This window comes from Falco cherrug, chromosome 4, assembly GCF_023634085.1.
Source record: "Falco cherrug isolate bFalChe1 chromosome 4, bFalChe1.pri, whole genome shotgun sequence".
NCBI classification, from domain to species: Eukaryota; Metazoa; Chordata; class Aves; order Falconiformes; family Falconidae; genus Falco; species Falco cherrug.
In genome coordinates, this window is record NC_073700.1 from 17749009 (window position 1) to 17776218 (window position 27210).

At 38.5% G+C, this 27210-nt stretch overlaps 1 protein-coding gene across 1 annotated transcript in view; it reads right to left on the reverse strand.

Moving 5' to 3' along the window:
- Nucleotides 1-27210, reverse strand: part of SUCLG2 (succinate-CoA ligase GDP-forming subunit beta) — a 131675-nt gene that overhangs the window by 8249 nt on the left and 96216 nt on the right. Inside the window, exon 10 of the mRNA XM_055707862.1 lies at nt 1442-1562. Within this exon, the coding sequence (XP_055563837.1) occupies nt 1442-1562 (121 nt within the window). The remainder of the gene's footprint in view (nt 1-1441; nt 1563-27210) is intronic.

Consider the following 27210-nt stretch of genomic DNA (forward strand, 5'->3'; position numbering starts at 1 on the left):
ATCCATATTAAACTATCTACCTACTCTCTTAAGGTGTTTAGTGGTGCTGCATCACCCAAAGATAATCCTCACAATTTGTTTCTAAAATCCATTTTAGAGTATTTAAATTTTCCTGCACTTACCACAGCAAAAGTTTACCCATGTCAAACCAAGAACACACTCTGGAAAGCATTCAAACCCTGCAGTGAAATGCGCACAGAACTTCTACAGGACAAAATTGCATGTCACAGGCTGTGGTCTCCACTGATGCGAACTATGGATCGTGTAAGGAGGAATGGGAAAACCCTGCTTTCTCATGGAAGGTGAAACAAGCAGCCCCCTAACCAACAGGCTTCATGGGCAATCGGTATCTTCATGACTACTGGTGACTTTATTTTTTGAACAGGAAAAAGTCTGATGTACTCAGATTATTTTTCCCTCCCGCCTCCATCCTAGTGTTAAAATTCACCTTTGTTCTGTGTCTCAGGCACATAAAGGGATGCATTTCCTCCTTTCATCACCATTGCTAAGTGATGGGACATTTCATGTTATTTGCACACACACAAACACGAATATTGATTTAAATTAAATCAATAATTGATTTAATTATAATTTGATAATAAATCAAAAATAGGCCTTAAAAAAACCAAACAACCAAAATCAAAACAACCCAGAAAAACCTCTTTTTTCCAAACCTACTTAGCAAAAAAAATAAACGTTTAAAGCTTACCAGGGTTGTGTGCTGATTTCAATCAAAGCACTTTTTTGTTCAATGGCAGAAGAAGAATCTCCTTTCCCCCTTCAGGGCACTTTTAAGAAATTAGACAGAACTCCATATCCACTGCCATTACATCAAACCCAGTAAATGCCCAAAAGCACTGTTCCTTACCTCTCTATTACTTTTTTGTTTCCAATTTAACAATGCTGGATGTACTAAAACCCCAAAGTATTCCTTACAATTACCAAATCTGTTTTTTAATGGATTTTAACTAGATTGGGTATTTCGGCAGAAGAACATGTCACGGGAATCTCTCTCTCACAAATACTATTTCTAAGATCTTTCTTTTAATTATGGTATTGGAGTAAATTTAAGAAAACTCTGTGTTGCTGCAGTTTTAGCAGTAATGGAATTGCATTCAATAAAACAATCATTTGAAAAAGAAATAACTTCCAGTAAACAGAAACTTGCATCAAAATAATTTCTATTTGAATTGCAAGTCTTACAAGCAAAATCATAAAGCTTTCACTGCAAAATTTCATTGCTTCAAGTACCACCAGGGACCAGAAATACAGAAATATGTAAGGAAAGAGTTTACTGACTTCAGGTCATGCTATGGATGAAAAATTGGACACATTCTTATTGTGTGGGACTAATCTGTTTAGAGTTTAGAGACTGAAGAAAGCCAAAGTGGATTACTGTGCACCTGAGGAATGACTTTTGTCTGAAACCATTAGCACTCACCTTCCAGCCTGACCACCAGAGGTACTTTCAGCTCAAGCTCTCGGCAGGCTTTGGTAATACCATTGGCTATAATGGCACAGTTCACGATCCCACCAAATATGTTCACAAGTATTGCTTCAACCTGTAGGAAAGAAACAGAGTAGGAAATTGGTGGGGGGTTTGTGTTTTGTTTGGGCTCTGTTTCTTACAGAAGCACAGGTAAAAGATCCAAACCAGGGTACAAATTCCCCTCTGTCACGTGGGTTCTCATTTACGGAAGGTGCAAGTTTCACATCTCTACTCAGAGAACTTGATCCTGAGTCTACTGTTTCTGTAGCATGTAGCAGTGATTAATTGCCTTGGTCTAAACTGTCATGGTCATTAATGTCATAAACACATTATTACATTGAAAAGGGGAATTTCTACTGAGAAGTATAAATAAAAAGAGATTAAACTATATTTTAGATTTTTTTCATGTATTGAATAATCATCAGATGTTGGAGCTCAGAAAGCACAGCATATGAATGCGTGGTTGCACATGCAATGAAATATTTATGCAGATATTTCACAAACCAATCTGGATACGCATTTTATCATAAGCGGTACAGAGGAAAAGGTAATATACACTTGCCCTGACTTGATAAAGAGGAGTAAAAATCCCTTCTGATTAACGAGGAGAGGCACATAATGAAGAGCATTCATTACAACAGATTAACTGATAACCTCAAAAAAACCTACTATTCATCAGATTCTGGAAACGGAGGTTCCTGCACTACCCTTCACAACATACAAGACATTAATACACACAAGATATTAAAATGGTTTCTTTCCATTTAGCAACGTAGTATAATATTGAACCCAAGTTCATACACAAGGCTTCCCACCATGGCTTGTAAATCGAGGGGGGCACCATACAGATGCAGCTATGCTGTTTCTTCTTCCACACTGGGGCTAATCCACAGTGTTCGGGGTACTCTTAAAGTACGCTTCACGGGGTGTCACAAACAAGATTTGCAAGACTCATGTTGACTCAAAAGACGACAAGATAAAGAAGGGATTAGGTTTGAAGGAATGAAATATCACTGGATTTCACTTGTGCATGATGTCAACTGCAATTATGCTTAACTCATTGCACAAGTTGAACAGATTCACTTTGCCCACCTCCAGGTAGCCAGACTCATACCAGCACCAAGAAAATTCCCTGCAGTCACACATGTTTATAGCTCTGTGCAATCAGGTTTAATATTTCTCTGCAGACAAACCATGACAATTAACTCCTGTGATGTGCTGTCACACACACAAATTGAAAGCTCACCACTGTTGGCAATACTGCCATCCACAATGCAGCAATGGAAAAGGAAAAAAAAAAATCTCAACACATACTTTACTTCCTACAAGAAATCATCTCACTCCTGAGCAGTACCCTAGACTGCAAAAACATCACTTACTAGGAGCACATGCAGTGTTTGCATTGCGCTAGCAAACTCCAATGCTAGTACAACAGTTGTAAAAGGAAGATGGCAGCGGGGCCATCTCATTGACGTCTCTTGTATCACCTGCTGATCCTTCCAGCTCCAAGACTTTCCATGATGCCACTCAAAAAGTGGTTAGAACAGTTCCCATCTGACCATGCGGGACACGGCCCGATTTTCTCCTCTCAAGCTTATTAGACACCAACTGTCATTAGTTTTCCAGTGCTGATGTGCTAGGATGCTGCCTGCCCCTGCTACTTGTCTTCTCTTACTATTTGCGGTGCAGTAATCCAGTTAAGATTTGCTCACTCTTCTGGGCATCCTGATACTATAAACAGAATTCATGCCATTGCAGTTCTTCATTTCACCTTTGCATTTTAACAAAATCCTTAACTCTGTAGAAGCTACCAGCAGTGAAACCTTAGAGAGCCCCTTCACTGCCTCGCTCCTTCTGCTCGTGCACATGCAAACACTCTTTGTGTTAGGAGGTAAAAACATGTAAAGAAAAAACTGAGCCCTTCAAAACTCTTGCCACGTTAACCCTTATGGTAGAGAGATATCTATGCAAAGCACTTTGATGTTAAAATACACTAGTGATGGATTCTAGCAGCAGGACAAACCACAGTCAGCATCCCATCCTCGCTAATGCGTGCTCCTAATTCAGGGACATTGCACCAGGCATGTGACAGATCAACTTAACCAAGTGTGTTTACATTATTAGAGATAAGGAGGAGGATTTTATGCCCAGTACAGATATTTTAATTCCTAATGCAGACATTCTCATTTAAGGATCTGCTTTTCAGCTTTCAAGCTGAATTCTAATCAGGACTTCTAATCCATTGGCAGCAAAAGGGGAAAAAAAAGTTGAAGGAAATTAGATGCAGCTTGGATAATTGATGTTTGTATGCTTGGCTTTAATAAAAATACACTGTTAAATTAGAGAGGAGTCTAAAAGGATTCAATCAATAAGAAACTGAATCAGGTAGAGAATTCAATCATGGGTTTTATTGTAATCTTCCAAATAAGCCAAAAGATCAGTCCAAATGATGCTGAGATTCACTTTAACTTTGCTGAAATTTGTGAACATTGTTTATATATGCTTCTGTAGCCTGACTAGATCTTGCATTTCCAGCTGAAAGAACTTTAAAATTCGGAGCCAGTAGACGGATGAAAAGGTTTTCAGTATTTCATGTGCACAGAGAATGCACAATCCCTGTATTATTTAAGTCTGCAAGAAAATAAACCTCCCATTGTATACCACTACATATTAACATGCATATGGACTATAAGACATACCAAGGAGAGGGCAAACTGTCTACATACAAGACAGGTTACTTGATAGCATTATTATTCTGATAACTATTTTCATTCAACAGCATGCTTTTAAAAATTATTTTATATTTCAGCAACATTAAGGAAACTAAAGATAGCACTGTATCCACAGGTTAGGTTCTTTCCATCCACCAAAACAATGGATATATACACATAATAGCACGAGGACATCACCGTCAATAGCAGAAACAACCCGCAGTCTACCAGCTCTAAGCACCAATGCTGGGAAGCAAAAGTGATAAAAACTAAGAATGCTGCATTATCAATCTCTTCATGCTAGATATGGTATTGTATTGCGGTGAATACTGGAATACCCACTAATCCCACTGCTCCTAAATACTATGTATGTAGACACAGAGGTAGCCTTTTCTCTCTTTATATAAGAAACTAGATATATTTATGTACATATATATATTTATATACAATCTATGTTGCTTTATTAATAAAAGTTTTAATTTACAGGGCTTTTTGTTGAAGTGAGCCTTGACAAAGCCTGCAATTTCTGCTTTGAATGTTTGGCATCAAAAAACCCCACCCCAAGTAAGTGTAATTGTATGCTAAATGAAGCAATGGTGCTAGATTACTGTTAGAATTGTATTGGATCACCGACATAATATGCAAGGCTGCCAGGTTCCACGCAACTAAGGGCATTTCACGTACAGCAGAAGCAGCTTTAGCATACCTGCCTGCGCTCTAAATATATATATTTATATAGTGTGTGCACATTTGATATATTTTCTTCTTTATTTTTTTCTCTAAAATGTTCTTAGTCTTAACAAAATGTACGCTGACATCTGATCATCATACATTTAAGGATTAACACAGGCAGCACATAAAAGCATTCCACCTTTCCTACAACCCATTTATAAATCTATACACAGGACGTCTTGCTGTCTGCAGCCGCTGCCCCCCACGTTGTCTCATCTGATGACAGCAGGAAAGACTTGCAACAGTTTTCCAACTACCAGCAGTGTCAGATGCACACCTTGTGACTTCTTTTCCCTTCTATGCACACACAGGATGCATGAACACTCACACAGTGCAACTACAAACATTATTATAAAATCACCAATATAATCTCTGACCTTGCTGTAAATTGTTGCACTGAAGCTCAATTCATTTATTTTAGTTGAAAACAACCTATTCAGGAACTGTCAGTAAAACTACATCTGCAGCAAATTAAAACTACGCTAGCGAAGAACTTGCTTACAGTTTGCTTTGATTGAAACCTGAAAAAAACGCCTTTACATTTGAAGCTAACTGAATTTATTGACCACTCCTAACTCTTTCATCAGCTAAAAGTGCACCCAGACATTACAAAGCAAACTATATTTGTTGGTCCTCTTCTCCAGGATGCCCCAGGTCACATCTACATGGAAGACAGTGGGTTTGCATGGTACAGCTGGCAGACATGTTCCTGCCTGGGGGCTTTTAGCATTTTTTTGAGGTTAAAACATGTATCATGTCTCCCAATCCTTCCGATCAGCAGAGTCTAACTTTGTGTCTGCAAAACCAAGTTCTTTTACGAAACTAAATCATTAGGTTGCCAGAAAATAAATAAGAAAAGCAAGCCAGCCCCACACTGCCAGGCATTTGTTTCTTCTCTCCTTCCTTCAACATAATAAACAGCAGTGGAAGAGTGGTATCTCAAACATATCAAAGAAAGCTCACATTGCAAGATGCTGGGAAGCAGGCACTGAAGATGCAGATGTATTCTCAGCTCATGGAGGGAAAGTAAAAGGGGCTACAACCTACAGCCCGAACCAGATAGCCAGTACAGCAAACACACACAACAAGCCTGACAAGCCCTGCCACTTAAGACTTACATTCCCATTCTGATCTTCAGAGATGCTTAGCACCTCAGATCCCAGGGAATCCCTGTTAAAAAGAAGGGTATTCACCAGTTCCAAAATGAAATATCCAGGTTGTGGTTTGGCCTTGCAAAGATCCATTGGCCTTCGTAACAGCGACGTGCAAGAGCTTCTTTCTCACAGAGCCGGAAGACTGTGGGAACCTTTCCCAACAGCAAAGCATCAAGAACAGCTGCAGCTGAGAGATGTGTAAGGCAAAACACACTCAGAGGAACGCAGCTGCCAAGGGCAGAGAATCCCAGGAGTGCATATTTAATTGGCTACAGGTAAGCAAGGAAATTTGTCTCATTCAACTTCTTAGAGGCTACACATTGACAGTTTGTGAAAGAAATCTTCAGCATGACAAGGAGAAAGTGAGTCTCCTTGTTATCTCTTTTGGAGACACAGACACTGAGGCAGAGAGCTGAGGACATTTTTCCAAACCCGCTGGAGATGGTTGAGTTTACCTGGATTACAAGCCAAATGCTCTTGTGTCCCACACAAAGATCTATTCCCATGCCTTTTAAGAGGTAGGTAGCAATACTAAGAAAAAGAAAAAAACCAAAACAAAACCCAAACTACTGGGTAGAATGGGATGCATAGTTCTTCACTTTAAATCCAATAAGGTATATTCAATCCTTCCTATTATTCCATTGGTCTTTATTATTCATTCATTCAGTTAACAAAATTTGTTTCAATGTGAAAGAAGCAGATTATCTCCAACTCTCAATACAATGTAATAAAATGTAATAAAACAGAGATGCCATAAACTTGCATCTTCGCTCTGCATCTTTCTGCTCCAACTGATAAGTCAGATGCAAACATTTTTAAAATGTCTCTATATTATTATAACTTGGACCGCAGGTCAAATGTAACTTTTTCTTATCCAGTTTTGAAATATTACTCTAATCCTCTAGCTTTTCATATCAGACAGCATTTATGGTTCATTTGAAAATAAAGATTAAACCTACCGTATCAGAGCAGTATGAAAGATTTACAAACACAAACCCAATTGCTTAAAATATCCACTAGAGGACAGTGCAATTCAATGTGGAAAAGGAAGATAAAAAATCCCCTTGGAGAGAGGAGCAGGGCGATTTTTCCTAGTTAAAGCCAAACTATCTCATTTGACTTTAGCAAAATGATGCAAAATATTATTTTGCCTCTTGGGGGCGGGGGGGGGGGGGGCAGTTCTGAAAGGTGATAAATTTAAGGAGGCTGAATCAACAAAAAGCAAAGCAAGAAAGCTTGCATTCAAGTGAAGAAATACTGATACAATGCAATTTTGAATGTTTTATACTATTCTAAAATAGATCAAGGTTTAAAATTCACTAGTAATGTACCCTTATACCATAGCAGGAAAAGAACTCTGATGAATCTCCAAAACAAAATTCAGATTTTTCTGTCAGGGAAGACTGGCTGACAGGGAGGAAAAGCAGATTAAGGTTTTTCTCCAATGCAATTTTTTGGCCTGTATTCAAGAGGTTCCTGAGGAACAGAAGCCTCACTGAGCACCAACACCCTGTTTCTGTTACACCCAGTTGTTGTATGTTAAGCCCTTCTCTTCCGTGGCCGGTGAGATGGCGGTACCGGCCCCGCACTGCAGGACGGCCTTTCAGAAATGCGGCTCCTCTGGTGCCACCCTAAGAGTCCCAGAAACCACATCTTTGCAAAATCAAAATGTTGTAGCTCCAGTTTCTGGTGTGCTGATGTCAGCCTATGGCCTTCAGTCCTTCCTGCTTACAGAGAATTCAGGACCTAGAACAGGATACAATTTTATTGGTTTTTGCTGGTTTGAAAATGATTCAGCAACAATCCTCTGCTAATTGACCAGAGCCAGGTTGTGGCCATGCGATGGGGTAAGAAAAACATGTAGGCAAGCAGAGTTCTGTAGCAGGGAGGGCTCTGGTGCTCCTCCAATACCTAAGAGCTCCTGGCATGGAGAATCCACCAGGAACACGTCTGTCCTGGGATTTGGTCTTACTCCTTTGTAGCACTGACATAAGAAAAAATATTAAGGGATCGGAGCCCATTAAAATAAAGGTATGAGATGAAATTAGGACTGACAGATTATGCACCACTGTACGGTATTGGAAACAGTCCCTGGAGACCTTCCTTTGCCCAGCAGCAAGGAGCCTGTCTTTTGGGAACAGAAATATTCCAATTCTATACACAGAGTCTCCCTCAAATTCCAAGATAGCATGGGAGGCAGCAACATGACCTCAGGAACCTTCATTTCAATGTTACTTTTCATCAAGCCGGATTTCGGGAACATTTCCTAATCTGCAGGGCACGTGCTCTGCACACCCGGAGCCCTGGCACAAACACATGCATCACCATAATGCCGTCATTCCTGTGCAGCCCTTGGTATGTGATCACACTTCAGATGTGTTCATGTAGATACAAACCACCACGTGCTTCCTACGCCTGTGCTACCGCCTGGCAAGACATCAGTCAGCTCCTGTCCAGAAACCATATACGCTGTGCTAATACAGTCCAGAGTGTGAGCTAATTAATCCTACTGCAGGATACAGGGAGAGCAGGCAAGTGAGTGCCTGCAGCCATGCAGACATGCTCTTTCTGATAGGAAGCACAACCACTTCCTAATGTAATCCTTATTTATGATAATAAGGGACAAGAATAAGGAAAGAGAGGGAAAGAAAAATGTTGAGACCACAATGTACTATTCTGAAATGTATTTGACAATAAGCACAACAGCTTTTAGTATTGTTTTGGGAATAAAATGGAGCTGGTAGTTGCTAGAACAATTGCCATTTTTGGTGCCAATACAGGAGGAGAACTCTTGCATCAGATCATTGGTACCTGGAATAGAAGTACATGAATTTGTTCTGACTATCATTTAAATAGCTGAGCTTCAAGGGCATTAAGCCCCTGGACGAGCAGATCACAATGCAGACCAATATAACATTAAGGGACTATGACTACCTACATGACCACGTATTGCAAGACTGAAAAACCCACACATGATCAGTTTGTGTGTGTCAGATGAGACTGCAATACTTCAGATTCCTTTTAATTTCCTCTATACGCACACAGAACTAAGGGTAGTTGCATGTCTAGGTCTGATTCGGGGGATTTTATTGTAGCAAAAAGATGATGCCCCCACACCCCATCTCTGGTAGGCATATGCAGTAAGCACTGGTCATCGGGTACTTGGGGAATTCATGTTACCTGACTGTACCGCATTAGCACGACGAGTTTTAGGTACTCTTGAAATCCACTCATGGAAGTTAGTTTATACAGTAGCACAACTGCAAGTCGTTCTTCCACAGCAGCAAAGTCTATAAAAATTGATTCAATATTTGCTGAATTTTGCCTCTCCATTTCAGTTTAATTTCTCAAAGGCACATAGTACAGTTTCTCCAACATTCTTAGTATCTAAGTCCAAATCAGATTTTTGCTAAACAATAATCAGCTTTCTGGAAAAAAAAATGATGATTACATTGCTATGTTAAAGCAATGTGATACAACAGGTAGCATGGGGTCCTGTTATTTCAGCAACATGCTATGCCCTGGGGATGCATCTGTGTACAGTTTCATCATACTTTAGGATGTGCTAAAAGGCAAAAGGCCAAACAATTTTAAATCATTTGAACAGAAAAAAATGCAATATTCCTCATAAGATGGAGTACCTGGAGAACACGGATATATGATCAAAAGGGAACTGCTGCAGTACACAACCCACAGCATGTTGCTGTCAGACGAATTGTTCTAACAGTAAGTTACACTGGTCACTGTGCTGCGGCGTCTTACAGACACTTGGAAAATTACCAAAACTGATGCTATTAAATGATACGATCACAAATATCGACAAAAGGGCTTGACTAAATAAAACTGTTGATTTGATGACTAGTTCAAGTCTTCATGTTTATTTCAACAGCCACATAAAAATGTATGCATTATGAATCTGGAAATATCTTAAGGTGTGCCTTCTCTCTACTTGTTGGCCACTGGTTTGATTTTGACGTAAGTCCAGCCAGAAAATGCCTTACTGTAAACAGAGAGTTACTTCGTAATTCAAGGAAGTAAAAAACCAAACCAAACCCAAAACTGCACCAAGATCTGAAATCTTGATATGAATAATATTTGAGGACTGCTAGTAAAATTTCCAAACAAAGCACGACATTTGAACGTGTCACTTTAAAACTATTCTAAAACATTTTTTTTTTTAATTTGCTTCTGGAGTCCCTCCACATCTGATAACTATGTAGCCTTCAAAAGGCACATGGGACCCTATCAAACCAGCTTATCTAACTGGAGTGATCTGGAGACACAGTGAGGTTTGAGTGAACACCGCCATTCGCCAGAAGAAGGCACACCTACGGCTGATGAGAACACCCACAGGTCTACTAGGTGTCAAAATCTCATGCTTGTGCTCTGAAACATCTGTCACCCACTGTCTGGAAACAGTAAAAATGAATTTGTCCTGTAACATACTGAAATTATATTTGCTCATGGCAAGATTACACCACCTTTCTCTAAAGAATTTGGCAATGGCTACTTTCAAAGCAATGACTAATGCAAAACAAGTTTTATCAGGTCTGTTCTGGGTCTGGCAATTTTTAGAACTCCCAGTCTGCACAGTGAGAATTGTGCCCAAAAAATCTCAAGTACAAAATTGAAAGGACTTTTTGTAAGCACACTTGATGCTTATACTCTTCTTACACTATGAACAAAAAAAAGCCCCAAAACAAAAAACAGGAGTCAAAAAAGTAACATAACTTTGGAAATTATTAGCAAATGAACTATCAGAAACAGTTTACACAGACAGAAAAATAAGATCCTAAAGGCATGGCCATGTATACAAAGTTGGCAACCAAAAAGTCTGATGAATATTGCTAACTTCTAAGGAAGGCTGAAAAAAAAAAGGGCAAGTCAATCATCATGACTTTGCATTTCTGCTCAGGAGAACAAGAAAAAAAATCTTAATCTTTAAAACAGACTTTGATTTTCTCCCCATATTGAAAGCTAGGAACTCACTTTGCATGAAGATTTCATCTTCTGTTTATAGAAGGCACAGGAACCTAGGAGGTGGAATTTTAAGAGAGACTCCACATGTTGAAAGATTGACACTGTAAGACTTCACAGCACCAGTCATCTGTCATTTCTTTTTCCCATCATTACATGTTCAGCTCTACACCTTGTTTTGGGTAAGGGACAGACCCAACTACCACTTTTCAAGCCATCGTGGCAAGGGATTTATTTCCTGAAACCAACAGTCATCAAACCCTATCTTTACTCACTCTTTAGAAATAGCCTTAGAAATATAAATACTGTATTTATCTAGACTATCAAAATACTAAGTGATCATTCCCAACACAAGGGAGTAAAGAGATGAAGAACAGTTACTTTTGTGCTCTACAGACTTGGGATCTTCCTATTTTGTCACCTGAGAAACATCTTTGACATGTATTCCCCAAGCAGGAGAGAATGAAATGCTACAGGAGCTCCTATATAGGTCACACTGCCTTTCCTACTGAGACAACAGCAACTTCTAAAACGGAATTCTGTACTTCAAGAAGCTTAATTAAAGTATAAAAATGCATTGTCATGGGTACTGTACTGCATATACACATCTGAAATCTCCAAATAATTAAAATCTGTTATTCTATGGAAACACGGTATTCATAAAAATGTGAATTACTGTGCTTATTAGGTTTCAAATTACTACCACGTAAAAATCAGCTCACTACTAACAGGTCAGTAAATCAAAATAGAAACACTAAATCTGAGAAAAATATGAAGAAAAGTGACAGGTACTGAACAAGCTTCATATACAGTAAGACAAAATAAACTAGGAATTTCCATCTTCGAAAAGGAAAGCTGAAGGAGGACATCCAGCAAAGACTGCAAGTAGTAAGAGAAAAAAGGAACAGGGTGCAACCACTTTGTACCTGCCTCCAGGTAATTTTATTTCTTAATCCTTAGTTCTTGTAACACCAGAGGTAGCGAAAATACAAAAGGGGTGCTTTCACTGTTATTTTTAAATGCAGCATACATTTATTGTGTGAAACTAATTGCCACAGGATATTGCTTATGACAAAAGCTTACATGAGTTGAGAATATACAGTAACAAATACAACAAAGACTCGTTAAGTACAAGGATATCAAAGATCACTAGAAAGCAGGGAAAATACCCCAGGAAAGCACCCTCAGACACTTGTCGTCTTCTTGTGTTCTTCTCCAGGAACCTGCTTTTGGCCACTACTGGAGGAAAAAAGATCAGATCAAGACAGATCTAAATCTTACTCAATGCAGTTACATTCTTCCATTAGAAAAAAATGTGTATCCATAAGTTACAACACCTATACACTCTCCCTGTCCAAATTAAATCACAAAATAGTTAATGCTTGAGTCATATGTTCCTTTACCACTTTCGGTGATTACCATACTGTCTAATCTCAGCAGTTACCACTTAATACCATTCAGGTATGTGGCCTGGACAAGTGATTAGAATGGGTGATTTTGATTACTTCTCTTTTCATTTTAATACAATCAATTCCCTGCTTTTTCCTATTCTTTCAAGGACAGGAGCCCAATCAGCAGATGGGAACCTAAATTCATACCTGTGACTTTGTCCACATGGGGAACAAGTTTAAGAATAGCTTATGTATGCCCTCTTCCTTTTGCTTCATTAAGCCTTCTCATCAAGCAACTGGTGCTCAAACAGGGAGAAAAGCTAGTTCCCTACGACGTTACCAAGCCCTAGATGGAAGACAACGTAAGGAGAACTTGGACAATTTCCTTGCACCTTGCTAAACTCGGCCTGCAACATTTCCTGACAGCAGAAGGAGATGTGGGGCAGCTTACCACCCATCAGCTCAGACTCTTTCAGCAGCAGCTGACCATCAGGACTTGCTACCACCTCAGTGTTAGCGAGAACTTTTGTTCCAGAAATGTGTCTTCCAAAGACCGGCTGCTCTGGCATTATATATTAAAGACATTCAGCTCAGAACAGGACTGCTGAAAGATAGATAATGTTCTTTATCTTCCGCAAGGTTTATATAAAGTAATTTAAACTAAAAAAAAGTGACAGTTTAAAAATTAATGACCAGTAATAACATCCCCACAAATAGGATGCTAAGCTAAGAACTGTATTATTGCAAAATAGGATGACTCAGGAGTTGACAAAGTGGTTCTACATACTTTTTGGATTGTTACTACTTGCAAAATCAAAAATGCAACATTTTTTTCTTGGGGTGTGTGTGTGTGAAATCAGCCTCTCTGACAAATAGAAATCAGTGATGTCACTTTAGTCCTCCTAATAATTCAATCTATCATCTTCATTTTCAGTAAACTTTTCCCACCTATTTCCTGCATTAAAAAAGGGAATCACCTTCAGAGAAATAATTATTCGATAATGATCTACCAGCCACTTTTCACAAATTTATCAAAGTATCTTGTAATAAAAACAGAGCTGAATGTTTTTAACCACAACCCCAAAGTGATACAATCGGCAAATCTAAACTGTGAAAGAAGTTATAAAGCTACATTAAGAAACAGATGGAGTGAGCATAAAACAATCACAGATAAGCCAGCATAAAGGAACTTAACTTTAGATTAATCAAGGCTGAGATGCCCCAGGCAGCCATGGGGAGTCACACACATTAAAATTAAAAGCAGCAGCATGTAAATCACAGCCTGCTTCCTATATCTCAACCCAGTTCTGTACAGAATAACACATGGAATTGTAGGTGTCTCTGTTAACCATGTTCCCTTGCTTCACAAGTGATTTTGCAGTATGGTCAAGGAAAACATGTAACTCCAAAAAATGGCTCTCCTATATACCTGTTAACTTCAGTGAGAATTGGAAACATCTTATGAGGATTTTAAACTCCCACATTAAATTGCAAAAAAATGTCAGAATGAGCCTCAAACACCTGAAACTACACAAGATGAAAACAAGCAAATAGCCAGCAAATATTCAGTTATAAACCCAACCATCTATCACACAGCCAAAAGCTGTCACTTGGCTTCAGGAGCAGACTTTTTCTAAATTCAGATTTTCTGCAGTGATCAATACTGTATTATATTGGCAACTTAACAGTAGTTCCTTGGTGTAGGAATCCAAAGATAAAAATAAAAGAACCAACTCCAAAACAAAAACTATTTCAGAACCTTGCTATAGTGCAAAACTCAATCGCAGTATTTAATGCCAAGCAAACAGATAAGACCAGCAGTGCCTCATACCTTTTGATCTCAAAATCAGATAAACGAGCACATCCAAAGTAGATTACTTATTCTACAATTTGGTAGTACAAAAGTGGAGTCACAGGTTTATATCTTCTTGTGGAGACTATTTTTTTTTTGTTTATTATTTCACTGCTGGATGATCCACAGAAAGAAAAAACTTCCCATTGTCAGAATCTATTTCATCACCTGAGAAACACACCTTGTGCTCCGATATCACACAGTAACAAGAACCAATCACGATCTGGGCTAAGCTGTAAAAGTCAATTCTAAGTATATATTTCAAAAGAAAACCATACAAATGGTTATAAGCAAGGAAATTAATGCAGGCAGAAACAGTTTAATGCATGTATTGCTTGTAGTTTTTGTTAATTACTTTTTAAGTACTTATGCACAGTAGTAGCTAAAGAGAATTTGAAAGAGATTACATAAAAACGTTTCCAAGTGGGTGTTTCACGCTGAGCCACAGTCTGCCGTAGTAGCACTGATTAATCAGGAAAGCCTTGCCTTCACTTTCAAGGCCCTTAATGGCCCGCCATAATCTCATTCCCACGCTCTCTTCAAGCATCAACAGGGTAGGTTCCTGCCTACACTCTGTCCTGCTAGTTGATGGCTGCCACCAGCTAAACTTAAACAGTCACGTTAATGCACTTCGCCATATCGGAAAGAAGTTTTCCATTAAGATTCCCCCGTGCAACTCCACTGACACTTTTTAGTCATGACATCTACAACCCCCCCAAAAACCTCATGGGCTGACAAGGTAAGGCTCTTGGCAACCTGAAACCATTGTGACTGTAGCTCTCAGTTTCCATTTTCCATCTTGGTCCCTACTGGAACTTCACAGGTTCCTGTAATGGCTTTAATCCAATTAAAGCACAAATGGAAGGAGAGAGGAGCAAGACCTTCCTTTATCACCCGATATGACTTAGCTGTAATGCAAAATCATATCCTAGGACAGTCAGCTTTTTGAATTAAAGACTTGGTTTTTATTCTGCATTGACATACAGTCTGGCATGATGTCGTCCTGGTCCACCAAGAGCCAATATAAAAGAAAAAAATACTACTACTGACACTGTACTGTAGCAGCAATTAACCCAATCCAGCAGCTGCAAAATGACAGTGGCTCCACTGTGAACTAATACACTGGCCGTGAAAGCAAATCCATGTGTGCTTCATGCTATTGCTTTTTAATTCACTGCAGTTGTCATTTTAATGCTACAATTCACCTCCACAGGAACGCACTTCAAACGAACACAGGCACTCGCAGCCACCCGGCACAGCGACGCGTGGTTATGTTGTCACCAGTGCTGGCCCTAAACACATACAGATCATAGCTCTGGAATGTCAGCAGGTGACACGCGGAGGATGCTCAGAGGACCTTATCCATGTCCTTTGAAAGCGATGGGAACTCAGCGGTTCTCAGTGGCATTTGCAAAAAGGACAATGGACGAATTGAACACCTTTGCAACAAGTCCCTGTTCTCGAAGGCCCTTCTTTTTTTGGGTGGAAAACATCACCAATACTCAATTTCTGGGAGATGTCAGTCCAAAGTAGACTATCATATTTGGCCTTTAGGGCACCAACACACAGCTGAAGAATTTCAGTTGAAGAACGGCTTCTTGTACTTATTATTTGATTTAATAAAGCCATCTACCAATTAAGCGTGGACACACACTAAAAAACTCAAGCCCAATACTTCTGAAAAGCCAAGATACCCTGCAGCACCCTCAACAGCTCTCACCTTGGTGACACCTTTGAGTGTTTATAAAGAGCAAAGGAAAGGACTCTGGTTTACTTCTGCCTAATTAAAATGTTTTAAAAGAATTTAATTACAACATGCCAAACTACACAAATGTAAAGATCTTTCCTACAGAGAATCAGTGATGAATTGAATGATTACTTTTTTTTTTTTTAATCAAACTGTTGGCAAGCGGTGTGGGTTTCCTGTTTGTAAACAACCACATGAATGCTAAACATATTTATTCACAACTTGACACGAAACACAGCTCTGTAATTAATCATTTCCCTATCCAATTCAGCAAAATAAAAACCCAAACTTGTACCCCTTTCTTATTATGAAATAGTCAGTTACACATAAATGAATAATTATCGGAATTATCAACTATCTACAGATGTGCAGCTCTTTTCAGTCCAGACAATGGCATACCCCTGATGCATGCTGGTAATCTCGCACACATTCACTTCTTCTTTGTTTTAAGTGAGAAAATCTCCTTACATATTAAATAAGCTCAATCATGGCCTATTAAAACTATTGTTTCAGGTTATCTATTAATTGCAGGCTTCTCCATCTATATTCATTGCTACGATGCCAGCACTCTTATTAATTGAAAAATGCCTGCATGAGTGGGTAAAATGTTAAAGGCCATGGTTTATGACTAATTCTGTCAAAATAAGGTAACTCTTAAAGTGTGAAAAGTTGTCCTTGGAATTAATGCTTGAAATTCTGTCTTATTTTAAAAACATAAAAGCTGAGTTTCAGATATATATATATAAAAAAATCATTATAGTTTATTTAATTTCACAGGCTTAAATAATTTGCAAGAATAGTTTGCTTACCAAGAGATATTTAGATCTGAAAGAGTGTATGATTACACTTCCTGTAAAACCTTGTTTTCATCTTCTGAAATGCAACAATTCAAAGTCCGTAATACAAAGACAGAGGAAACTACATTGCTTATTTTAAAAGATTAAATTCTTTGTAGGAATGTTATATTAATCCAAAATAGACCAGAAATGTAATCCGCTGCTTGAATACAGTTTTGAATATTGTGGCCGCATTTGTACGCTTTTTTCTCCACTTAAATGGGCAAAGTAATTTTACAAGTGCTTTACAAACTCATTACGTTCAAATGGAATAAAAGTAATATGCAGGCATATTGCACAAGTGACATCTCTGACAGTCAACAAACTTCTGCTGGTAAAATAAACAAACAAAAAACTACAAGACAAACAATTAAGAACACAAAAGATGTGCCAAGACCTGGATTAGAATAGCACGATGCCTTCTTTCTAAATGTTCTTTTTCATTAGTTTACTCTTGAACTAACAAAACACCAAATTTCTTACAGACTTAATACAAGAATGCTCCAGAAGTCTAATACAGGAACTTAAACTCGATGACTTTGTTTAAATACCTGTAACTCATGTACAGTATTGCAAGATAGTTTTCCTTGGTGTGATGGAAAGAGGAGTGGGAAAGGGGGGGAAATGATTAAAATTTATAATCCATGAAGTCAACCAAATGATTCTTGAATAACAACAGATATAATACATTTGTTATCAAAGTTTCACTTTGTCATTTGTCTTCAGTGTCTGCAGCTGACAGATATACTCATTTATAATCCTTTGCCAGTTGCAGACTGGCAAACTCTTTTGAATTAGTCCCTTGACTTGAGCCTATGAATTAAATTCTTTCCACAAATGACTGGGCAATGTTTCAAAACTTTGCTTCAAGATGCCCAAAAAGTCCTATATCATACCTAACAGAGAAACCAGCAGGCTATTCCCTGGTGTTTGCTGGAATGTTGGTTCTCTTGAGACTTAAACACAACCTGGATGAAAAATTTAAGAAGTATAAAATGAAAAGTATCAAGAAAATCTCTTTGCCCTACAAACTCCTTAACAGTTCCATTTTTGATCTAAATTAGAAGCACATCTAAATCTCCAAGGAATTTCATTAAGTAGAGCGCCCCCAAAAATTTCTTTGCTTTTATATCTGTTCCACTGCCTATAATTCCTTCTTGCCATAAATGCCTGAAACAGATTGAAAATTGCTGTTCACATCAATGAAGAAAAACGCTCTCCCTTTTGGAGTGACAAACTCTTTTCTTTGTTCCAAAACCAAGAGTGAAACACTATTGAAACTGCATGAAGAAGAATATATACTTAAAAAAATATCTACACATTAAAGCCAAGGTACAGTGATTACTGTATCACTCCTTTCATTCCGGATTATTCTGATTATATGGAATTAGATTGTTCACAAAATCCTCCATGAGCACATGATCAAAGCTATCTCAGAAATGCGATGATTACCAATTGCCACTCCAGGCAACACATTGCTACAGACAAAATTGATGCAAATCAGAAATGAGAAGCACTGGAAAAGTGCCATAGGTCCTTGGTGAAATAACCAGTACATTTTTCTCATAAATGCTCAACTACTTGACAGTCACCATTTCTTGATTTTTCAACTAGCCGGATGACAAACCCCAAATATTTGATTAACAATATATCAAGAGGCTTTGGAATTCAGAATTAGAGAATGAACTGTTTCAGCAAGTTGGGGCGGCTCATGCATTGTAATTAAAGTACACAAGCATTTGTAAAGGTTCCTTTGCAAGAGATTATCAAAGTAGTAACTTGATGTGGAAGCAAAAGCATTGCCAGGGATTAAGAACAAGACAGGTTGGATTCAGAAAGCAAAATGCAGAACAGAAGGGTCAGTATTCATTTTGGGAGATATCTAGCAGTGCGTTCACTAGCAGTGCAGACATTTCTCAAGGTTTCATTTAAAATACGTACAAGTACACTAGAACGGTGAGGAGTCATACAGCCAGTGGTCCAAAGAAAGCAAGTTAATTGGCTAGAGCCGACAAAAACCAGAAGGAACAATAATACAGCAGTAGTGAAATGATCCATTTTACCCGTTCCTGCACTCTGTCATCTGTGAATGTATTCCTCTGCTCAGGTAGAGCAGTGAGAGTCTTGTACACGCCAGTGTTTATTCATCCTGTCAAAAAACCAGCACCTGCTCTAAGTCCAAATAATCAAGTTTGGTTAACCAAGCACCTAAATACATGTGCAAAACTCTTCAATTTTCTATACATTTTCAAATATTCAACAAAGCAGAGACTAGCAAAACCTCAAGCAGATTTTTTTTTTTTTGCAACAGATTCAAATAGTAACAGGTGTGGTACTTCACAGGGCAATCAATATACCTATATATATATATACCTATATATACCTATAATTCACTAATCCTTATGCAATGAATAGATTTACTTGTTCACATAAAGAGAGCATTCTTTTATAATCAGCACTATCAGAAGTACAGGGAATATATAAACCCATTTGAAATAAAATGTTGCCATTTAAATAATATTCTCAGATTGACCTTCACAAATATATTTAATCACTCCAAGCATATGGATTTTATCATTGAAAAGTCAATACAAAGTTTTAATAAATTAAAAAAAAATAGTTCAGGAAGTCTGAATAAGATTTTTTATTTCAGGTTTGTAATTGCCTCTTATAGGGTTTCTTTAACCCTTCTCTTTTAAGTAGCTATTTGAAAGTTACTGTCAGATACACAATAACTACCAGAGATGACAATTCTGATCCAAACTGGTAAAGCTTTTGCTCATGTCCTGTATTTATTGATTCTGTATTCTTTTCTTTGAAGGACAGGCTACTTGGGGTACAGAAAGCTCACCGTTTGGTGTTTCAAAGGAGGCTTATTCAACACCATTCTTTAATGCAAATTGCTAAGGCAAGACCAAGGACGTGACATATCACTGTCACCAGGAAGTCTGGAGTCTCAGTCCAAACAGTTCCGTGCCAAGCTAGTCATTGGGTTTTTGCACTTATTTACAATGAGCACTCATTCAATGTCATCATCTCAGTTATTTTTCTGGCCTGCACTCAAGTTCCCATAAAATTTCCCTTCCTGCACAACAACTATGGTCCAGCTGATCACCATCATAGCCTGCCTCTATTATTACCTGCTAGGCTTTGATTACCAGGACCTCAGCAAATCCATTATCGCTGATTTCTTCCTATGGCTGCAGCTGTGATGATGACTTCTAGAAAACACTGGAACCAGCAGAAAATGCTGTAGTTCTACCCTTAGAGCTTGCTGCTTTCCCTTTGGTATAAAATTCATGCAAGAGTTACAAAGCTATTTTTGAAATATTTTTTTACTCTTCAGGCTTCAAAATCAAAACCCAGCAAGCCCTTGCAAGTCCTGCTTGTATCTGTCTGAACTCTCTGACCACACACAACCCTGTGGAATTGCAGCCCTCCTTTATGCCCCACATTTATTATTTGACGAATGAATTCCACAAACACATCTAATGGCAAATCATGGTTCAAATGAAGGTGGCACTTAAATTCTTTCAAATATTTTACAGCCAAACAACTAAGAATCTACCTGTTGTGAACTCACAACTGCCTTGGTCAGAATCTACATTTAGCTACAACCATTGGTTGTAGCATAGGCAGGACAAAATCTGTTAAAACACAGAATTCTGCCACGGTTCAGATTATATATTGCTGAATACAGATACCACTGGGATGGATGTTCGGATTCTCAGTTTACTTACTGGTTATTTTCAGGCCTTCACTTGTATGGCATGCATTTGTAAGCATTCTCCTAAAAGCATGTTGGTCTATCCATATAGCAGAAAATATGCATGCACACTGTTGAGCACTGCACACAGCAGAAAATGTTAAGGCTCACATACAAACCCTCAAAGAAACAAGAACCATTTTATTGATTTCTGGATAGCTCTTTTGGTTTTCTAATTATGAAAAAAGCTACAGGTAGCAGTTTCCTTCAGTATGACACTGAAGGTGTCACCTGTTTCTCATTAATTTTTCATTGCTACAAGAAAAAAGTCTTTTCTAGGAGTGCTCAGTGGCTGTACAAGACTGCTTCGTTCACTTTTCAACACCAGACACATATTTATTCTTAAGTTTTCAATTTCACTGCATAGCTTGCTATGCAACTCGCACACATCAACCACAGCAGCAGACAGCTTTTCACCAAAAACTTGTAACTTGACATATACCTTGTCTTGCCTTAGGCTTAAATTGATTAATTCATCTTTCACTTGTGGTAAAGTCTTCCATTTAAAATGTTTTAGTAGGAGGAGGCAGATTTTACAAACTGAACCACGAAGAGAACTTTCCAGCATCTCTGTCACAGTTTCCCACTTGGCATTATGCACAGCTGTTAAGAAGGTCTTTAACTTAATTTTGCTGTTGATATCTACATTAAGTTTCTGTTTTTCAGCTACTTTTTCCTGTGCGCAATACAAGGTCTACAAAGCAATGGTTGTCGCAGTCACTTCTCCTCTCGGCATTCAGTTTAATTCTCATATTCTCAGATTTTTGGCAAGAAAATGGAGTCAGAGAAAGCAACCGTAAAAGTTACACAGAATCGCAAAGATTCACTTGACTTAGGAAATTTGATCTATTACACTACTGAATGGAAGATTACCAAATAACTTTTGGCAGGAGGTATCTAATACTTTAGAAGGTAACAACATACTACAATAGGAAGCGCAAACTCTGGAAATTCAAATGGATAAAAAGGAATCTCATACATAAAAATAGATTAACTACGGAAAAGGTTACAGGTGTATACATGGTATCTGCCTAAACTAATGAAGTATGTATATAAAGAATGTGAATTTCTTCTAAAGAAGACACATGCTAATTCAATCACAAGACTTTGAACTCAAGGCAGGATTTTTTAGCCAAGAGTTTGCAGGACGTCAGACTGGATGATCTTAAAGGTCTTTCCTAAGCTGCAAGTCTGTCTCAAGGACCAGATACAGATTTGGTTTTGTATAGCCTCTATGTACCTTAACATATCGAGCATATTACAGATATAAATTTGTTTTTTCCTTAGAGGAACAAGGTAGCTTTTACTTGGCTTTCCCCCACATAACTAGTTACAGGTGTAGAACCAGCAGATACGAGCCTTCTCGCTTGCACTCATTTTGGTAAGGCTGTACCAGATAAGAAGCTGACCCATAGTTTTTTAAACAACTCTGTTTCATTGAAGTATTGCAGGTATACAAGGAAACTGAGTTCAAAACCCACTGAACTGGAATGGCAGATACTTGACATGATGCAAAAAGAATATGTACCTTAATAACAAAAACAGTAACTGAAAGACATTCTCAAGTAAATCAAAGCCAGCATTTCCCTGGATATACATTCAAAGTCATAGAAACACAAACAACCAGGGCATCTTCTGCAATACTGATGCTGACAGTGCATCAAGAAGAAAATGGAAGAGGCTACAGTAATTTCAGGGTTCATTAGAAACACAGAGAGTGGGGAAGAAATCAGTGTTTGCCAAATAGAAAAAGGGCAATATACCACTAAAGAAAGAAGCTTGAATTTCAAGCTTCTAAAGTGAGTATCATAAATAAAGCTTTTTTAAAAATTAAATTCTCAGGTACTTGTGTCTGTATGCTGTAGAAATGCAGACATTAAGTTATGTAAGTACAAACTTCTGCAAAACATACAGGCAACACTCTAAAAGTTATGCCGCAGTGATCCTTCTTCCTACATGCCTTGGGCATCCCACCTTGCCTTCCCTAAACATTTCTAGTGGGTGAATATCTACTGATTAGAGCACAGAGCAGGTGGTTCCAGGGCTGCAACAAGGAGAAAATAAGCCATGTAGCTTCTATGAACCTCTCCAAAACCTCATCTGGAGCTTCCCAAAATCCACTGAGAATCTTCTGTTGATTTAATGAGGGCTAAATGTGAGCAAAGGTTAACCCACTCTTCAGCAGCATAACTACGCCTGATTGCAAAAGACATTCCTTCAAATACTTCTGCTGGCTTTTAGTGGTCCTAGAAAGCTGGAGACATTGTCCCATAGGTGGCAGCTACTATACAGGAACACACATTTTCAGTGATCATCTTTGCAAAATGCAACAGTTAAGAAGTCAAGAGTAATTTGACTCTTATTGAGTAAATTGAGAGTAAGAGAGTCACATAACATCATCCTAATGACCACAAAAAGCAGCAGCAACCCATAGACACAAAACCCAGATGACTGATAGCATATCCATCGGCTGCTCCCTTGACAGCTCACTGCGATTGTAGGACATGAGGTGAGAGCCGGGGAGTTCCACATAGAAAATAAACTAAGCATATATGGAAAGCTACGCTGAAAGTGGCAAAAAGATGAAGAAAAAAATCCCAAATGTTTTGTTCATGAAGTTGCTCAGCTTTGTAACCCTAGGCGTTGTAACCCTAACAGAGAGAGATGAGTTGATTTTCATCTGACATTACCCCTTTAGTACCACAAAGTGTGGTAAAGATGCAAAACACTCCTCGTGGTAAACTTTGTACAAACAGCATATAAAACTGGTGCATTTTGGACGTTGGTAGAAACACCTGTTTCCCGTTAATGCTGTGTATCCGCTTTCCCAGGTGAAACTCTCCTCTGTCTTGCAGCTGAAGGCCAGCAACTGCGATCAACAGCATTACCGCCAGTTTGATTTTCACTTGCTTTTGAGACACACGGAAAGCCACTTCTAGGCCTTTTCATACATAAAGCAAATCTGACTAGCAGGAAATAAAATGCTACACCATGCTATTCTGCCAAGAATTGCAGAGAACACTACTGCTCAACACTGAAGACAACAAAAGGTACATCCCTTGACAGGGAAACGAGACACAAGCATGTCCCCATCGTGCCTAGAAAGGGAATGGGACTGCAGAACAGAGGATGTTTAATGGCAGCCACCACATGCCATTTAAACATGGAAACAGCGTTAGAAGCACCGTTACTTGGCCTGTTCTCTGGAGCACGCAGCTGTACACACCTTAGGTTCACATTTCTGAAATTCTATTTATCCTGATGTTAATGGAATTTACAGCCTGAATTATGGAATAAAATAAAAGCAACATGAGCAGTGGAAATTTAAAACTATTATTAACCCTGTAGATTAATAATTAGTGACCGTTCACCTAGCATGACATATGATAGACAGGGTAGCTACCAAACCATTCGAATCAGGTATTTTAGAAGCCTGTATGATCCTTCCTCTCTCCCCCTCCTCAAATATTTATTTTCTAATAGCAATAATGACCTCAGTATTCAAGACAGCCTTTGAAGATTAACGACCAGTGGAGGTTAATGGTCCTCAGCTATTCTTCAAGCCATCAACTCCTCCCAGCCAGTCATTAATCCCCAAGAAATGCCTTAATGCTTCACTTACTACTGCTTAAGCATCAAGCCTGTAAATTTTCAGCGCATTAAATTTCAAAAAGTAACCTTTTTCTCTTCATAGGCCACTATTTCAACAAAGCAGACAGATGAGATGAAATGAAAGTGACTTCATTTTACAGGGATCCTACTCAGCTTTAGAAAACAATAGTATTTATTTGAGTTTATTTGCATTTATATGTTTTGGACACTAATAAATAACATCTCTTTTCTTGTCAACTCAGTAAATTTCCTGACAAAATGCTGATACCAAACCTTCTTCAGCCAGCATGTCAACAGGAAAAAAAAAATCTGAGTGAGAACAGTTTTTGTTAGTTTCTTTCTGCTGCAGGAAAAACAACAACATGGAGGAACTACTAGTACTCCCCTCTTCTGCTGAATGTGTCATTGATCTTTGACACCTATATAAATATTTACACCCGTACTCTCCCCCTCCACTCAGCACCAGTGACATCTGCAGCAGGAGACAACACCAGGGGACGTGGCATTGCACAACTCAAGGCCACACAATCTGGTTTCTAACAGAGGCTCTGCCACTGACTGTTGGGTAACCTTGGGAAAGTCTTGTCACCTCCAGAGACCACCCGCTTTTCTTTTTTTGTTTAAGGAAAGGAAGAGCTCTACTGTAGGATGCTGACTAAGAGACCTTGATTTCAGCCCAGGTTTCTATTCAATACTCCATAAACAATAACAAAAAATCTCTTTTCCAAGGGTCTGCTGAATTCAGAGTTCACCTGAACATAGTTTTGTACACCAGCTGGCACAGCATGTAAAAATTGCCTTTCCTCCAAACCATTTATTAGTCTTTTGGGAAGTCATGGTATGTGGTAAAGGACTTGCTTAATTGTCTTTGGATGCCAACAGAATAAACCCCCCAAAATAGCAAAAAAAATGAAGTCTTTATTCAAATAGTGACATCATCAATCAAATTTAATCTGTATCCATTCAGAAGGTCAATTATCCAAATGTGTCAAATTTAAACTGCACGTGATCTAGACAGCCCATCAATCATTTAAAAGGCAGACTTTCTTTGCCTTTTTATTTCCCTTTCTCTTATACTTCCAAATGGACATCAAGTTTTACATTCTATTCTTATTGTTGTACTCTGGCTGTTTTACAAAGCGTTCACAACTTGAATTCTCTGACATTCAAATGAAAAAGAAAAATCCTTTGTAGGGTACAGTGTCCGCAGATATGATAAACAAAACAAGATTTCATTATTTCTGAATCATTTTCTTTGAGGAAAACACCACAACAGATTCAGAAAAATGTTGACATTACATTTAGAAAAAGACTAGACATAATATCAGACTATTATCATACTCATTTATATTGGCACTCAACTAGCATTAGTTGTGAAGGCAACAAGGCTAGCTGTCAAACAGGCGCAAACTGACAAGCTATTAGAAATGCCAACTGGATGTATTCAATTAGAAAACTTACTCCAGCACTGAAAAATCTTGCTTTAAAGATAAGGCAGAAACGTGGTGTGTGTTGACCAGGAAAAAGTGATATAAAATTAATAAGCATAGACAGAAATTTATCTCTTCCTTTCTGCAATAAAAGCTAGAAACAGATAGATTAACTCCAAAACATTAACTCAAAAAAGGTAATATCCCAAATGAATCAAAGGAAAACAGCTTGGGCAAGTTTATGACATGGTTCTGCCCCAAAGACTGACAAGGTTTGTGACCTGCTAGAAGCCACTTTGGGACCCTTCAGCCTTTGACACTCACTTTTCCCCCAAGTGCTGAATAAATTTAATTCTCAATATCAAGCAGAACTGAGGTTTTCACCAGCTCTGAAGACAAACAACGTAAAACCCACAGCTCTATCTGGACCATCCGTTAACCCCCCCAGACATTGGCATTAAATGCCACCATGCCTGCTTCCTTACTAATCTTTCAGAGGAAGACTTGTTTCCTCCACCAGCGAGGCGTTGAACTGTGGAGATACACGTGGTCACCACTTCCCACCAGGGAGGTGGATGAAGCTCCGTACTGGGAAGCACCAGTGCAAACCTGAGCGCAGGAGCCAAAAGGAGAATGGGTAAAGGAGGAATGAAAAGGTGTTAGGAATACAGGTTCCTGTATGGGAAAGGATGAAGATTCAGAGGAAGAGGGAGGAGCTGTAATTCCTATAAAAGTCTGGACTTACGCACCCAACACATTTGAAGCCAGATCCTGTTATCAGATGCAAATCTGGAATTATGCCACAGCCTCTAGAAACAGCACTTACCAACTGCCATCTTCTGTGCATGCAACAAGACCACTAGTTAAAAAACAAAAAACTACCTAATAAGGAGTTCCAGTTACTCTCTTGACAGGCCATGAAATATCTTTCCTTTTTCAGCCTATTTCCTTTTAAAATTTTCCATAGAAATGGCCTCCATTTATTTTAGATATTAAGTGCCTTTTGGCGGGATTTTGCAAACAGAAATGCAGACTGGGTAAAGTGAAGAACCAACTCAGCAGACTCCTCGCCTGCATCAGGAAGGGCACAGACCAAGCTAATTTCAGGATCAAAGTCTTACACTATAGCTCTTGCTGTTAGGAATTTTTTTCATGATACTCACTGCTCTTTGTATTTTAAAAATGTTTAGTTCCAGTTTTACTAAGATTAAATAATTATACTCCATCCCTCATATTTACACCTTTCATACACTTCAAAATACTCAGCATGCCCCCTCTTCCCAGGGAGTATAATTTTTTAACGGTTCCCTATAACCCTTTCACCTCCTGCCTCCACTATTTTTGATGCTCTCTGATTTACGCAGACACAGAAGTTTTACAGAGGGAGAAAATGAAGGCATTTATGCCAGGTCCAATTTATCAAAACCTACATGGGAATGGTTTCAAAGGCTAGGAAATAAAAGTTTTCCCTATTCACATATTTACAAAATGCAATCAAAATTCAACAGCTCTT